We start from the raw sequence: 14,225 nt of genomic DNA, 5'->3' as shown, positions 1-14,225 counted from the left end.
ATCATCGGTGACGGCGACCGCCGCCTCCAATGGCTGAAAAATCGAAAAAGTTTTCCCCGAACTCCTTTTCTTGCGTAGATCGTCGATTTGGTGATAGATCTTCTGAAAACCTAGTTAAAGTTCGACTAGAAGTCGAGAGACCTTTCGGCTTCTCTTCTCCGATGTGGCTGTTGACGAACCCTAAGGGGTTCGAAGACCTTTAAGAGCATAGGAGGGCCTCTCAGTAGCAATGAACGATTAATATTTAAAATCTTATTTTATTTTCTTATATTTTTTGAAATAAAAAGCAAAAAAAAGAACAAAAAAGATGAACAACTTTCTTTTTTTTTTCTTTTTGTATTCGATTTTTTTCTTCTTTTCCACTCCCTCTTACAAACGTTGTTTCTTTCGGCTTTTATAACCGAAATATACTAAATTATATTGCTATTTTTTTTGTTCTACTATCCTCTGCTTTTTGTGCCTCTGTTTTTGTTTTTTTCTCTCTCTTTTTTCAAGTATCTGTTGTGGTCAACGACGATTGGAAGTACGCTTTACCATTTTGGTGAAATGGTGGCAGAGGAGGCATGGGGACTTCAGGAGGCGTGCTTGTTGACGCGACAGAGGCGGCGGTTGGAAGGGCTAAGGGAAAACTAGGGTTCTTGATGTGTTTAGGATAGTGGGCTTTGGGCTTAGGTTTTTTTGGATTTTAAGGTTTGTAGATGGATTTGGTTATTGGACTTATAATTTGGACTGTTAATGAAGTTTTATTTGTTTTTGTTGTATTTATTTGGGCCGGGCAAAATTGGGCTTATACTATACTGATGAAAAAATTGTTTCATGCATAATGATGAATATGAAGAAATTACCTATTTTTTCTTTTTGGGTTAAAAATTACCCAGAGTAGGGGTAAATAAAATTCGATTCGATTCAAAAAATTAGATAAAAAAATTAAATTATGAATTAAATAGTTTGAGTTAATCGAATTATTCGAATCAACTCGAATAAAAAAAATCAAAATTTTTGGTTTAACTCGAATATGAATTACACAATTCGAGTTATTTGAAAATCCGGATAATAAAAGGTAAAACTACGTCGTTTTGATAAATGTTTAGCCAAGTTAAAAGGTAAAACCATTATATTATTTATATAGTTAAATAATCTTGTACTTTGCCTACTAGTTAAATAATCGGTCAACATAAATGCAACGTTAAGTATAAATAATAAGATTCGTTAACTCGACTCAAATTTTTTTGACTTGATTCGATTCAGTTTGAGTTTGGTTACTAAAATATGATTTGTCAACTTGACTAATTCGAAATTTTTTTATTTGACTCGATCGAATGCTCACTCCTATGTTAGAGTTTAATTATAATTTTTTTGAAATTAATTTTTATTTCTAAAATTTAATCTTTACATATGTTTAAATTATTATTTTTTCTGTATTTTTATACATTGATTCTTTTATAATTTTTAAAATTATATATATATTGATAAAAATATTTTTTTTTTTACAAAAAAGAAAAGAAAAGAAAAGAAAACCATATTAAATTCCTTGTGCTGTTATTTAATTTTTTTATACGTAAGCATTCGGAAATAGACTTTTCTAATGATGGAACTCTTTGTCTAAACGTTGGACATAAATTTTATAAATTTGGACAGCCTCAACTAAAACTTATATTTAAATAAATATTTTTTAAAATTTTTTTATATTATTTTAAAAATAGGAAACAACCCTTTGGGTTCGGGCCAATCCACAGTTTTTTCTTCATAATCAACTTTTGAGAGGAAATAAAAATATATATAATGCTAAATTTAGCTAATATTTATCTCATTTATTATTTTAGTTTTAATTTTAATTTGTTTTTCAGTGAAAATTTTAATGATACAAACAAGGTAAATAGAGTAGTAAAATTTCAAAACAAAAATAAAAAATTTATATTTTTAAAAAAAAAATTATTCATATTAACAATGAACGAGGTAAACTACTATGTTATACTAATTAAAATTTTAACAATTTAATCTATTTTCTGCCCAAAACAAAGTAATTTAAGTAAAATTTGAAGTTAAAAAATGATTCAAAAAGAAGATTAGAGTTAAAATGTGGCAAATTGGTGATTATCCCAATAGAAAAACCTTAAATCAGGATCCAATTCATGACACTAGAGAAGGACGTGTCAACTGTTTAACAGCTGACAAAAAAATGTAACAGGATGAGCACTAAACTTTCTTTATTCCTTTAAACGTACTCTTTTTTCTTTCCCTATTTTTTTGGTAGGAAAGATTAAAAAAGAAAAACTGGGTTTGTAGTTTCTTCATAAAGATAGGTATTGTATTATTAAATCATGGTTTTGTAGTTGAATTTGGTGTATTGGGCAATTTGGTAGAACCCAACAGAAGAATGTTTTTTTCCCCTTTTTTTGAGAATTAAGGATGAAATATAGGATCATCAGACACCTCTGAAATCAACAACAACAAAAAAAAAGGTTGGAACTTGTGTAAAAATCTCATCTTTGTGCAATATTGGATAGAAGAAAAGGGAGGAAAAATGGGAAAGAAAAGGTCTTTGAAGAGCAAAGCTGTGCACTTTGTAACTGATCTTACCACTGGACTTCTTAACCCCATCTCTGATAAATCATCTAAGCCTCCTGTAAGTGCTCTCTCCCTTTGCTTTATCTCTATATATCTTGTACAGGCTCCCCCCCCTTTTTTTTGCTTGTTGTATGAATGTTTATGATGATGATGGTGTTGACATGCTCTATTGTTTGGTCAACACCCTGGATAAAGGGGCTTTTCTTATCGTTGTTTTGATTGCTTTGAATGTTCATGCTGTGAAGGTATTTGATTGAGTTTCTTAAGGTCTCACCTTTTTCTGGTATTAGAATTTATTAGATTGCTTGTTAAAATTCTTTGTCTGAACTTTAGATTGTAGGCTTGGTGTTGTGAATTTGTGATTTTGAACCTTTTCTGCAATGAAAAGAACATGGTTACCAATCCCAGCCTATGTTGAAAGCTTGCACCAGTGTTCCAAGTTTTTAACTCTATATGTTTTTCTATTTATGGTAGGAAACTGTGAGTGAGCCAAAAATAAGTCAAGTAGAGTCAATTAACAAAGAGGATGATAGGGGGGATCTTGTTGATGGCCCCGATACGTCTTCCTTTACCGCATTCCTCTATTCGTTATTGTCTTCTTCGGAATCAGGTCACAATGTGAATCTTGATGAGGAAGATGATCGAGAGGAAACTGGTGATGGATCCGACACAAAAACGAAAGAGAATGGTGTAAGGAAAAGCTTACTTTCTAAAGGTAAGCAATCACTTAGAGCTCTTTACCAAGCTACTAGGATAATTGGATACCGAAATCAAGACAACAAGGGCGATTCTGCCAAGAAAAGTGATGATGATGATGATAAGGCTGGTGCTAAATTCGACGGACTTGAGATGAGACATATGCAAAATGTCGAGGAACATTTGGATTCTGAAGATCTTCCGGAAACTTCTGAACCATCATTGCTTCTTACGGAGAAAACAAGAAATGCCCTTTATGGATCACTTCCGGCTCTTGTTCAAGGGAGAAAGTGGTTATTGCTCTACAGGTGAAATTTCATTGCTTTTCGGTTCAGTGGACTGAATTTGGTCTTTCTTAGGATGTTTAGTTTCACGTATTTCAAGAAACAGTTTATTGTCCGTTCCTTGATAAATCTCTGCCGGCCTTTGCAGTACATGGAGGCACGGTATATCACTGTCAACATTGTATAGAAGAAGCGTGCTCTGGCCCGGCCTCAGTTTACTGGTAATGGTTAACTTTATAGCATTATTGTTCTTGTTGATGATTCATGTTGTTCCGGTTAGATCAATGGGCTGATGCCATTATTTTCTTGCAGGTTGTTGGAGACCGTAAAGGTGCAGTGTTTGGTGGCCTGGTTGAGGCGCCCCTAAAACCGACTAATAAGAAATATCAGGTGATGCTGAAAAGAAAACACTAATCGTCTCCAGCTAGTATTTCTTATAAGTAGTTTGTTGAAGTTGAATTTACATTTTGAACAGGGAACAAATAATACCTTCGTTTTCACAAATGGACCTGGTGGCCCGGTTATATACCGTCCAACAGGTATTCCCATCTTTGTATATCATTTTGAAATTGTTACTATCGCACGAAGATCATGTGTATGTGTGTGTCTGTGTTGGAATGTAGTATACTGACAGCTGAAAATGACATGGAACTCAAGCATGCTGACCTAATTGTTGATATTTAGAACAGTTTCTCTCTGAGTAAACTTGGTAGATCTAATTGTGAACATGGAACAGGTGCGAATCGATATTTCACTCTCTGTTCCACAGAATTTCTAGCAATGGGTGGTGGCGGCCATTTTGCGCTCTATCTAGATGGTGATCTGTGAGTTATCTGTCCCCTTGGGTTCTTTTATATAAAATGTGATGCTGATAAACTAGTTAATGAAACACTGCGTTCTGATATATTAAGATATTTTTTTATGTAATTAGTTTGAATGGATCTAGCTTGTTCTCCGAAACCTACGGAAATCCCTCTCTTGCGTCCACTAAAGACTTCGAAGTAAAGGAGGTTGAGGTATGCATGACGTACTTCCGTCTCTCTCTCTCTTGCTCCGTTCCCCACCAATGTCACTGTTCCATTTGCTTTGTGTATTCGTATTTGACTTCTTTGTAATTCTTTCATTTGTATCGTAGTTGTGGGGCTTCGTACACGGATCAAAATACGAGGAAATACTTGCTTCAAGCAGAACAGAGATGCCTGGAATTTGCCGCTGGTAAAAAACTTCACACCGGCTGCTGGTTCTCATGACGATTTTTGTTCGGTACGATCTTCTTTTGCTGTTTGCCGACTCAATTAACGACCCGAATGTGAATATTTCTTTCAATTGTACATTTCATTATACATACTTGCCCAACCTTGTACATACAAGTGCTTATTCATAGACTTCATAATGTTTTCTTTTTTGTACACAAGCTAAATGTTACTTGCAATATATGGATTATAGGCATTATATTTCGAGATATACGAGCATTAGAATGTTTTAACTTCACAAGCGAGGTTAAAAGAAACTTTTCGATATCCCCTTTTTTTATTTATTCCATTTATGAGATGATTGTAGAACAAATTCTTAGTCGTTTTTATTTTCCGATTTAGAGAGTGATAATCACGTGATAATGCACTTTGATTCCATAGGTTATATTAAAATTTAATTTGCATACAAGCATTTTTTAATGAGTATTCAAATAATAAGATTTATAAATTTATCCACTCAGTTTTCCACGACAAAGACAGATAGAAGAATTCATGAGTCAAGTCAGCTTTAGGCCAACGCATAAATGATATTAATTAGCATGTGTAGTTAAATAATTTCACCCTAAAATATGTTTTAAATTTTGCTAAATTTCATCGTATTTGTAAATGGTTAACATGAATTTATTTAAATATGTTTATATATTTTTTTAGTTTTATTTTTTTAAAATTTGTTTTTATTCAAATGAACATATTTTTAATATTTACCATATAACACAGTATATTGAACTTTTATACTATATAAAATAATAAAATACATAATGCATAAAAAAAGAAAAATAATTATAAATTTGAAAAAGGGCCAGGTTGAGCCAAGCAGAGGTTTGAATATTAAAAACCGAATCTAGCTTGTATTTCAAACGAGTTTAAAATTTTTTTTTCTAATATTTTTACTCAAAATTTATCAATAACGAACGTTCGGGCTTGTGTTTGTAACCAAGAAGAGCTCAAATACGTGTGTTAGCACCAATATTAATGGCCAGTGCTTACTAATTCACAAGCTGAAGTTTTCTCAATGGTCCGTTAATATTAAACATAATTTTTAGATTAGCCCAAGATAAAGTTGCTAGATAAAAATGGAGAATAGAACTTCTTGCATAATTTACGGACTTTTCATAAATTTAAAATTTAATTTATATATATATATATTTTTTAAAATTTAGTTTTTTTACTATGTTGTAAAGAAGGTAAACTTAATAAAATAATTTTTAGAAATTAAAATACAGAGATTAAATTCTAAATTTATGAAAACTAGAAGCACTAGTGACAGATTTTAACCAAAAATGAAAGTAGAGTAAGCACTGGCACTGGTTTCTTTCTGCAGAAACCTTACCAAAAAAAACCCACTTCAGTTACCATTCTATCTCTGAGCTCCACCAGGGAAAAAGAAAAGAACCCAGAGTTGCCTGAAGAAGGGAAAGGTAGAAAATGGGTAGTAGATTAGGAAGACGAGTTGTAAACTTGGCGAGCCTTGCAATCAAGCTATTGATGCCAAACACTTTGGCCAACATCAAAGAAATAGCTCTCAAAACCATCCCATCGGCATCCAAGATAGAGATTAAACGCCTCCTCCAGTCCCTCTACGGTATCGATGTCGGCAAAGTCCCTACTCTCAACATGGTAGGTAGGTTCTTAATAAGAGTTTTAATGGGAGGTGTCCATGATTAAGTTTCTTTTTGTATTTCATTGAAGTATTATGGTTTTTCTTCTTTTTGATTGATAGAGCATAATCAGTTTTGTGGTTTTTGCAAAAGGGTTGAGTGTTATTGAATTGATGATTGTTGATCAAATTTCTATGAATGATCCGATGCCTTGTTAAGAAATCCAATGCCTTTATGTATGTTTGCTTTGGATTAATAAAAGCTGAACAATGCCTTTATGAATATTTGCTTTGGTCTAATAACAGATTATCCATTAAGATTTACATGACTGAGATCACAGTTCCTTTTCCATTATGAACATGGTCCTTGCATCCTTCATTTAGAAGAAACAGATGCAGTGATACTTTAAGATAAGGTATTTATGATGATAACATGCATTGTAACCTTGTGTAATAAGCTAGTCAAAGATGGAAAAATACGCAAATAATGTTGTTGAGGCTATTGCTTGGTTTGAGCTGCTTGAGCATTTGCATCATAAGATGCTTACTGTGAATGAGCTTACGACACCGATCGCCTGCGTCTAAAGCTGAGTCTAAAACCAGGTTTATTTTGCCTTTGCTGTCCATCTCCATTGTCATCATTTTCTGCCACCACATGTAAAGAGTTCTTAATCTTCCTCCAGTTCAAAATCCAAGGTGATGCATTCTTGTGCTTGCTTGTTATCTTCTCATACTCTTGCTGAAGGTCAGAGTAGTCATTTTGTAGTTCTGCCATCTTTGTCTTCACATTCTCGAGTTCTGATTTGAGGTTCTTTATCTCTGTGTTTGTGGATGGTCGGGGTTCCTCTTGTTCAGAATTATCAGCTATTATTGATGATTCCTTACCTTGCATTGCCATCCTCATCTTTGCTTGCTCTGAAAATAAAACCTGCATGTATTAAGTACATGGACCTTGTTAGCTTTCAGAGATGAGTTTATGCCTGGTGAGCTTATCTACTATCAGAGATTCAGAATATCAATAGCTTCCCTTGACTGCACCTTCTCTTCATTCTGATGGCATTTAATTCCAATATTATGTTATTAGATGCATGTAATCAAGATAAGTTCTTTGGATTCACTACGTAGTTTAAAGCTTGGAAACATCTAAACATTACCTTCTGGTGTCCATAATTGTCCTTTTGACCCTGTTTTTCCTTCTTCTCCAGTGAATATATTTGATTTTTCTGCTTTTAAGTGATCTGTGATTGATTTATCTATTAGTTTTTGCTCATATAGTTTACTTGAACTTTTCCTGCTATGAATGTGCACTGTATCGGATTGTCTCTAGGTGTTTTCACTAGATGATATGCTTATCAATGAAAAGTAGTTATATAGATGTGTGCCTAATGCTGACAACCTCTGTCTATATTATACTTTACTGCTTAATGCCACAATCTTGTTTTGCTTTAGAACCATGAATTGTTAGTTTTGTGTAATTAAGAATCGGCTCATTGAGCTTGATAGCTGATACAGTACAAACTGTCATGGGAAATACTGATGCAATTAAAGATTTTAAATATGAAGTTCTGAATTAAGTTACCTGGACAACAATTCTTAGGGGCAGCCGATCATTTTGTGCAGCATGCATGCATGCATCAAATGATAGTTTTTCACAGTTCATTATTTTGCATAATCTTCTGCGGTCATGCTCAGATAATGAAGGATGAGTCTGAAAAGGATATCAAGTTTAAATATTAAGATCAAATGTCAACAAGTGATATAAAAGGAATAAGAGGCTTAGCAAGTAACCTTTAGATAGATATCAATGGCTCTATAGAGACCGTCATCACATGATCGAGCATTTTCTGGCAAGGATTCAGCAAGAGCTTGAAATTTTGTGATGGAAAGGTTTGGATCCCTTGCTATTTCAGCCAAGTAATTGTCCAATAGCTTACTAACAGTTGTTTTCCCTATCTTTTGTTGCTGTTGTTGTTGTTCATGCATCAGGAAATAGTCCAAAATCCTTTGCACCACATCTATGTTGTGCATCGTTCGCTGCTCAGGTGAACTGTTGAAGAAGGTATATATGAGTTGGAGTATAAAGCAGTCTTATTGCATGGTTATGAAAGGAATTCTCCTCTGGAGAGTTTCATTAGCTTGCTAAATTGTATAATCTATGAATGAGGTAGATGGTAGAATACTCACTTTAGCATTAGTCCTTGATCTTCATCCTTATAATTAGGAATCAGTAGATCGTTTGCATTGCCATCTTCCAGCATCAATCCAATTCTCTTTTCTAGATCTGTTATAAGAGCTGGAGATGCAGAATACACCATGGCTGTTTTCAACATCTGCAACAAGAACTTACATGAAACAGCTCCATTTTGAGAAGGAAGCATGCTTACCAAGCTTTCGATAATCGTTCTTTGTTCCTTGTTTTGTCCTGCACTCTCTTCTTCCTTCCTTCTCAAAACACTGAATTGCAACTCACTCTTTCCAAATACATATCCTCTCAGTCCTTCCAGTCCCCCATCCATGTCTGGCAGCCACTTACCTGCATAATGCATTATGCATTTCCCTATGATCTCTGCTTTTGTTCCTTTTGCTCTAATTGCTGTCGTAATCCTCATGAAATGATCAATGCGAAGGGTAGCCACGTCGTCAAACCACCAGCTTTCTTCACTAACTATTTCTCCAGTTGATGAATTCTCTCTTGAGGCCTTATAAGCTATTGAGTCGCAACATCTTCTGACAATCTGAAGGTTTTCTGCCCATGGAGACAGGGTTTCACAAGATTTGAGGACTGTAATAGTGTCTTTCCAGGAAGCCAGGACTACAAACGTTAGAAAAGCTTCTGCCTTGGTTATGAGATTTCCATCTTCAAATTCTTCTGTCATCTCTAGATATTCAGATGCACATCTAAGTGCTGCTATATTATTTGGGTTCAAGTCTGCTGGGAGACCGTAACAAAATTGTAGAATCATCTCAAATGTATCTGGTCCACCTGGAAATTTCTCAAGCTTGAGATCATGCCTGAATTTTGAGATTGAAGGCTGAAGTTCCAGCTGTCTGATGTAGCCACATTTTGATACCAAGGGATACTGTTTCAGGAGAAACATATGAGAGCTATTGGTTAGATACAATGGTTGGTTTTCCATCTTTTTATTCATTAATTTTCAAGTTGGTAAGATATTATGTTAATTGATATGAGTACATCGAAAGAATAACTGGTTTCTTTCATCTTCCAACTTGGTCAGAGAATATTCAGAGTTTTGTTCTCTAGGAAAAAGTTTGAATCGTAGAAATCTGAAACTGTGATAAATCAGGGTTGAAAGCCAAATTTTTTTATTTTCCAATATTCTATACATATATATATATCACATCATATCACAAGGGACTTGGAATGTCCTCCAGTTGCCTTACTCTATGTTTTATCTATTTTTTCTTATTTAATGTTCTTGATTATTGCAGTTTAGTTTCGCTAAAGAAGGGTTCGAGTAAAGAAGGAGAACAAAGAAAAAGAAAGGGTCCTAAATCCTAATGATTATGCACGTCACTCGGATGCCACACAAGATCGTTTTTATGTTTGCAGGTTACCTTGTGAACATTAAAGATGACATCCTGAACTTGGATTGCTAAATCTGTAGGGATTTGAGTTGTGGCAAACCTGCATTCGCTCAAAAAAGAAACGAACCGCATGAGCTGGAGATAATATACTCTGTATGCATCTAAACGTTTTTATTGATTACACAGCAATTATTAGTTGGAAATTATAGTGTTCTGGAATGAAGTTTTAAGAGCTTGAATAGCAAGGAATACATGTTTTTTTTACCATGAGAGTTCTTTCCTTTCAAAGCTATCAGCTGCCAGGATGAGCTTATTTGGAACGACGATGCTTTGGTCATAGGGTTGATGATCGGTGCCATCGGCGTCACTTCCAACAGGACTTTGAGGGTGAGGCATTTGAAGAGATTTCATGGTAATGTGCTCTTCCTGCAATAGTAATATTTGGCTTGTTGAGTAACTTGGTATTGTATAAATGGGTGAAGAACATATGAAACAAAAGTAGGGTGCAGTTTGAGTAAATGTGAGGAGCAAGTATGTGGCTAGAAGGGACATAAAAGATCAATTTGGTTGGTGGTGGGCTCTGCTCATTTCACTGGTTTTTTTAAAAATAAGTATAGAAACTGTTGTAAGGAAAAAGATGGAGATTGATCAAGGTTTGATGTATTATAATTGAAGGGAATGTTATGATTTGTCAATTTTTGAACCACATTTATGCTTTGGGTCGTATTATTAAACTGTGATTGTGTGGCTGACTGGACACAGACACACTGTTGTCCCACATTTATTATACTAGTTTCAGTCCATATCCTCCATCATGCAACGATATCGGTGAATGTACTGTTTTAGGGTTGATATTAATGTGTTATATTGAATTTATCGATGTTTTTAAATGTTTTTACATATATATAAATGATTATTATATATATTTTTATTGTCTCATTTTTATTTTCTTGATAAATTAATGTTTTAATTTCTTAATTTTTTTATAAAAATAAATTATGCATCATATACACACAAGCATTCATGTAAATAACAATTTAATTTAATAGTTTTTAATTTTTAAAATAATTATAGAAAAATTAAAATAATTAAAATTAAAAAATTAAAAATTAGTTTAGAATATTAAAATTTGATACTAATTGGTATAAATCAATATTGACTGAAACGGGTTAAAACACATTGACTAACCAGAAGGCATCGAAATTTCTGATCAAAATAAAATATAAGCTACTTGATATCAATTTAGGACTAAAACAATATATACCAATGAATATATTATCATAGTCAAATCTGCTTCAAAATATGGTAAATCTTTCCAATGTTCCTAATTTCTGATATTAAAATTTTATTTATGTATATGCTGATTTAAATAGAAAATCAAAAAGTCATTATTTATAGTAAGAGATTACATTATGGTTTTTGCTTGGGTTTTTTTTTTCCTCATTTGGGTTTTTTATTGGAAAGTAAATGAGTTTCAAAGAAGCCATTTATTAATTTAAAAATTAGGTAATATTTCTTATATACTCTGATACTAGAAAAGGATATAATATTTTAATTTCACCATTTATTTGAATATTTAAATGGATAGTAATATAAGAATGAATAATAATATTTTAATTTAGCCAATAACCTTTTGATTTAGCAGAAAAAATATTTATGTTGTTAAACGAAAATTTAGATTTAATCCCTAATAATCCCACCTAATTTTTCTTTTATCAAAAAATAATAAAAAGTGGAACATTAAATAAATTCAATGATCCAGTATGAATACTATATAACTTAGATTTATAATTTTAACATTTGTGTATTTTCACAATTATGTTAATGTTTAATCAACTCATGACGTTTGCATATTATGTATGGTATAAATATAATTAGATTTTTTTAGAATATATATTTTTTACCTTTTATATTATTAGAATTTTAAATTTTGTATTAACCCGTAAAACATTGTATTAACCTATTTGGGGAATAATAATTTTTCCATATAAAATCGAGCTCAAGATGCAGCAAGATGAGCATAGTACATAGGGGAATTGCACATATTTATTAATTTCAAGGTTGTTAATCACTAAAAGATACACCTCAAAAAGAAATAGAGAAAGAGTTGAAAACTGGTTAGAAAAATCAAATATACATTTTTATTTGAATGACTAGAACTTATCAATCGGCATTGAATGGGTGTACCTTGCATATATGCAAAAGATTAAACGGTGTGCCGGTTCAGTGTCGATCGGTAATAACATCTAGACTTGACAAAAGAATTCTTCAAAATGCATAAGTTCTCATTAATCATTATCACTATTATAAAGGAAGGGAAAAATGTAATCACATAGCTAACTAACCTTCCTCCCAAGCTATACTATTCAGTGCTCTCAGAAGCCATGGCTTAGAAATCGCTATCTTTGAATGATTGTATGCATTATCATGTGGAAGCAAATGCAAGGGAAGTAGCATAATGCTAACTTATGAATCAGTATTTTGGTCTGATCTTATGTATCCAACTTAACGTCCCTTTCAGTGATAGGTCTTTTATAACCTTGTTTCATTACCGGAGTAATCCATCAGAAAAAAATTCTTGTCATAGCATATTGTAGAAAACTTTGAACTAGATATTTGTTAGATGGTGATAATGATGAGGTGTTGTAAGCTGCTAAATAGAAATTGGCTTCTAAGGCAAACATGTAAGGGTTAGTCAAGATACTGATGGTAATCTAGAGGGAATTGAAAGTGAACCTGAAATTGAAGTTTTAAAGAATGTCATGGGGCACAGCTCAAAGTTTGTGATCAAAGCATAAAAAATGTTCCATATAAGTTAATCTATTAAATGAGACTCATTTAACTCACTTGAACTAGTTTGATTCGTAAAACATGTAGAAAAATCTGTCTACTTGAAGTCTTGGTGGCCTGGTAAAAGCACTTATCGAAAATTAGGGATACCTTGATAAATATGAAAAATAATCTTAGAAGATTTGTAATATGATAAAATTTAATTTTGTAATATTAGGGATTATATAAATCCCTTAATTGTTGATAGACTTCAATCTCATCCGTTGATGTCAAGCTAGTTATATTGTTAGATTTGGTGAAACTCAACTATAAATAGAATGTTTCCCCTCATTTATAATTATTCATTGTATCTTATTCTTTGAGTTAAAAAATATATTGAAAGCATTTACTCAAACACCTTATGGACATTGCTTTTTTGTGACTATTCTGTTCATCTAAGGTCGCACGAATTGCGAAGCCAAAGTTATAGCCCCGTGATAGGAAATTCTTAAACTCAGTTTGATTTTTGAAAATATTTTATGTTTTTATTTTTTTTTCAAAATAATTTTTATTTTCTATATATTTTATATTTTTATTTTTTTTAAAAATAGTTTCGAAACAAAAACCATAATTAACTCCAGTGACATTGAGTCAAAACAAAAATCACAAATCAACCTAATAGCAATAGATCAAAACCCCTATTCTAAATCAATGACACGGTTAAAATAGGTTTCTAAACCAAAAATACATGTTGATATGGCCAATGTTTTACCGTCATTGATAGGGTTGGAACATAGCAGCAAATTTAAAATCATAAAAACTTGATCACATAAAACATGAATAGATGCATATTTTTTTACACTATATGCCAAAATATAATTGAATAACATATATATATAAATGAAATCTAGTAACATATTTTTCAAAATTAATCAAATAATCTAACTTAAGAAAATATAAAACTTAGATATTTCAAAATTATACATTCTATAAATTTAAAACTATGTTAGCATGCTTAACTCGATTTTCGCAGAATATGGACAAAATCTCATATATTACATAAATAAAATAGAATGTTGGGTCATTTACTTGATCTATTGAACTGACAGATAAGTAACGATTTTCACAAATATCTTAATAGCCTAAAATTTAAGAATGAAACTTTAAAGTTCAGAATTCGATCAAAAAGTTAAAGGCTTAAAAAGTGATGATCTTTCGTAATAATCCTAAGACATTCGGTTCTGTGCCAATCCCTCTAACAAACTAAGACATAATTGTACAATTTAATAAAACTATCTTTAATCTCAAAATTAAGTAAATTAAATTTAATAAAATACATACATATTATAAGAAAATATAATAAATTAATAAAAAAATCAGTTTAGTATGATTTCTAACCAAATAATATGTATTTATATTGAAAATATTTTTAAAAACAATTAAAAATCAAAATTTCAAAAATTCTGAATATAATGGGCGTTTGGCTTAGCCATTCAAACTCAACATTTACTT

At 32.1% G+C, this 14,225-nt stretch overlaps 2 protein-coding genes and 1 long non-coding RNA gene across 4 annotated transcripts; 2 read left to right on the top strand and 1 right to left on the bottom strand.

Moving 5' to 3' along the window:
• The first annotated feature begins 2,143 nt into the window (after positions 1-2,143).
• LOC107937220 (oxidation resistance protein 1) lies at positions 2,144-5,010 on the top strand. Its single transcript, XM_016870071.2, has 8 exons — positions 2,144-2,626; positions 3,043-3,572; positions 3,697-3,769; positions 3,861-3,938; positions 4,024-4,087; positions 4,285-4,372; positions 4,480-4,564; positions 4,684-5,010. The coding sequence occupies exons 1-8, from the start codon at positions 2,525-2,527 to the stop codon at positions 4,765-4,767; spliced, it is 1,104 nt and encodes a 367-aa protein (XP_016725560.2). The 5' UTR covers positions 2,144-2,524; the 3' UTR covers positions 4,768-5,010.
• Positions 5,011-6,015: 1,005 nt separating this feature from the next.
• Positions 6,016-10,639, top strand: LOC107937219 (uncharacterized). The gene is made up of 2 exons (XR_005903722.1): positions 6,016-6,418; positions 9,849-10,639. It is a non-coding gene; the product is annotated as an uncharacterized lncRNA (long non-coding RNA).
• LOC107937218 (BTB/POZ domain-containing protein DOT3) lies at positions 6,689-10,496 on the bottom strand. Of its 2 annotated transcripts, none has more exons than XM_016870070.2 (6): positions 10,210-10,496; positions 9,975-10,044; positions 8,583-9,478; positions 8,187-8,445; positions 7,978-8,106; positions 6,689-7,326 (listed from the first exon to the last, which is right to left on the bottom strand). In XM_016870070.2, exons 1-6 carry the CDS (start codon positions 10,494-10,496, stop codon positions 6,958-6,960), a joined length of 2,010 nt encoding a protein of 669 aa, XP_016725559.2. In that variant the 3' UTR covers positions 6,689-6,957. The 2 variants fall into 2 exon arrangements, with proteins under 2 accessions (XP_016725559.2, XP_040935653.1); XM_041079719.1 differs by lacking the exon at positions 6,689-7,326 and adding an exon at positions 7,551-7,636.
• Positions 10,640-14,225: the final 3,586 nt, after the last annotated feature.

The sequence above is a fragment of the Gossypium hirsutum genome, chromosome A02 (genome assembly GCF_007990345.1).
Source record: "Gossypium hirsutum isolate 1008001.06 chromosome A02, Gossypium_hirsutum_v2.1, whole genome shotgun sequence".
NCBI lineage: Eukaryota > Viridiplantae > Streptophyta > Magnoliopsida > Malvales > Malvaceae > Gossypium > Gossypium hirsutum.
This window is presented reverse-complemented; position numbering and strand designations above follow the sequence as displayed.

What these genes read in the sequence shown, in the direction of transcription:
- LOC107937220 (XM_016870071.2), top strand. Translation starts at nt 2,525, where the DNA reads ATGGGAAAGAAAAGGTCTTTGAAGAGCAAAGCTGTGCACTTTGTAACT. An exon ending in GGCCCGGCCTCAGTTTACTG is followed by an intron (nt 3,770 to 3,860) that starts GTAATGGTTAAC and finishes ATTTTCTTGCAG; the next exon opens with GTTGTTGGAGACCGTAAAGG. An exon ending in CTCTATCTAGATGGTGATCT is followed by an intron (nt 4,373 to 4,479) that starts GTGAGTTATCTG and finishes TTATGTAATTAG; the next exon opens with TTTGAATGGATCTAGCTTGT.
- LOC107937218 (XM_016870070.2), bottom strand. Translation starts at nt 10,496, where the DNA reads ATGTCCCTTCTAGCCACATACTTGCTCCTCACATTTACTCAAACTGCA. An exon ending in TCATCTTTAATGTTCACAAG is followed by an intron (nt 9,479 to 9,974) that starts GTAACCTGCAAA and finishes CTCCTGAAACAG; the next exon opens with TATCCCTTGGTATCAAAATG. An exon ending in CCATTGATATCTATCTAAAG is followed by an intron (nt 8,107 to 8,186) that starts GTTACTTGCTAA and finishes TATCCTTTTCAG; the next exon opens with ACTCATCCTTCATTATCTGA.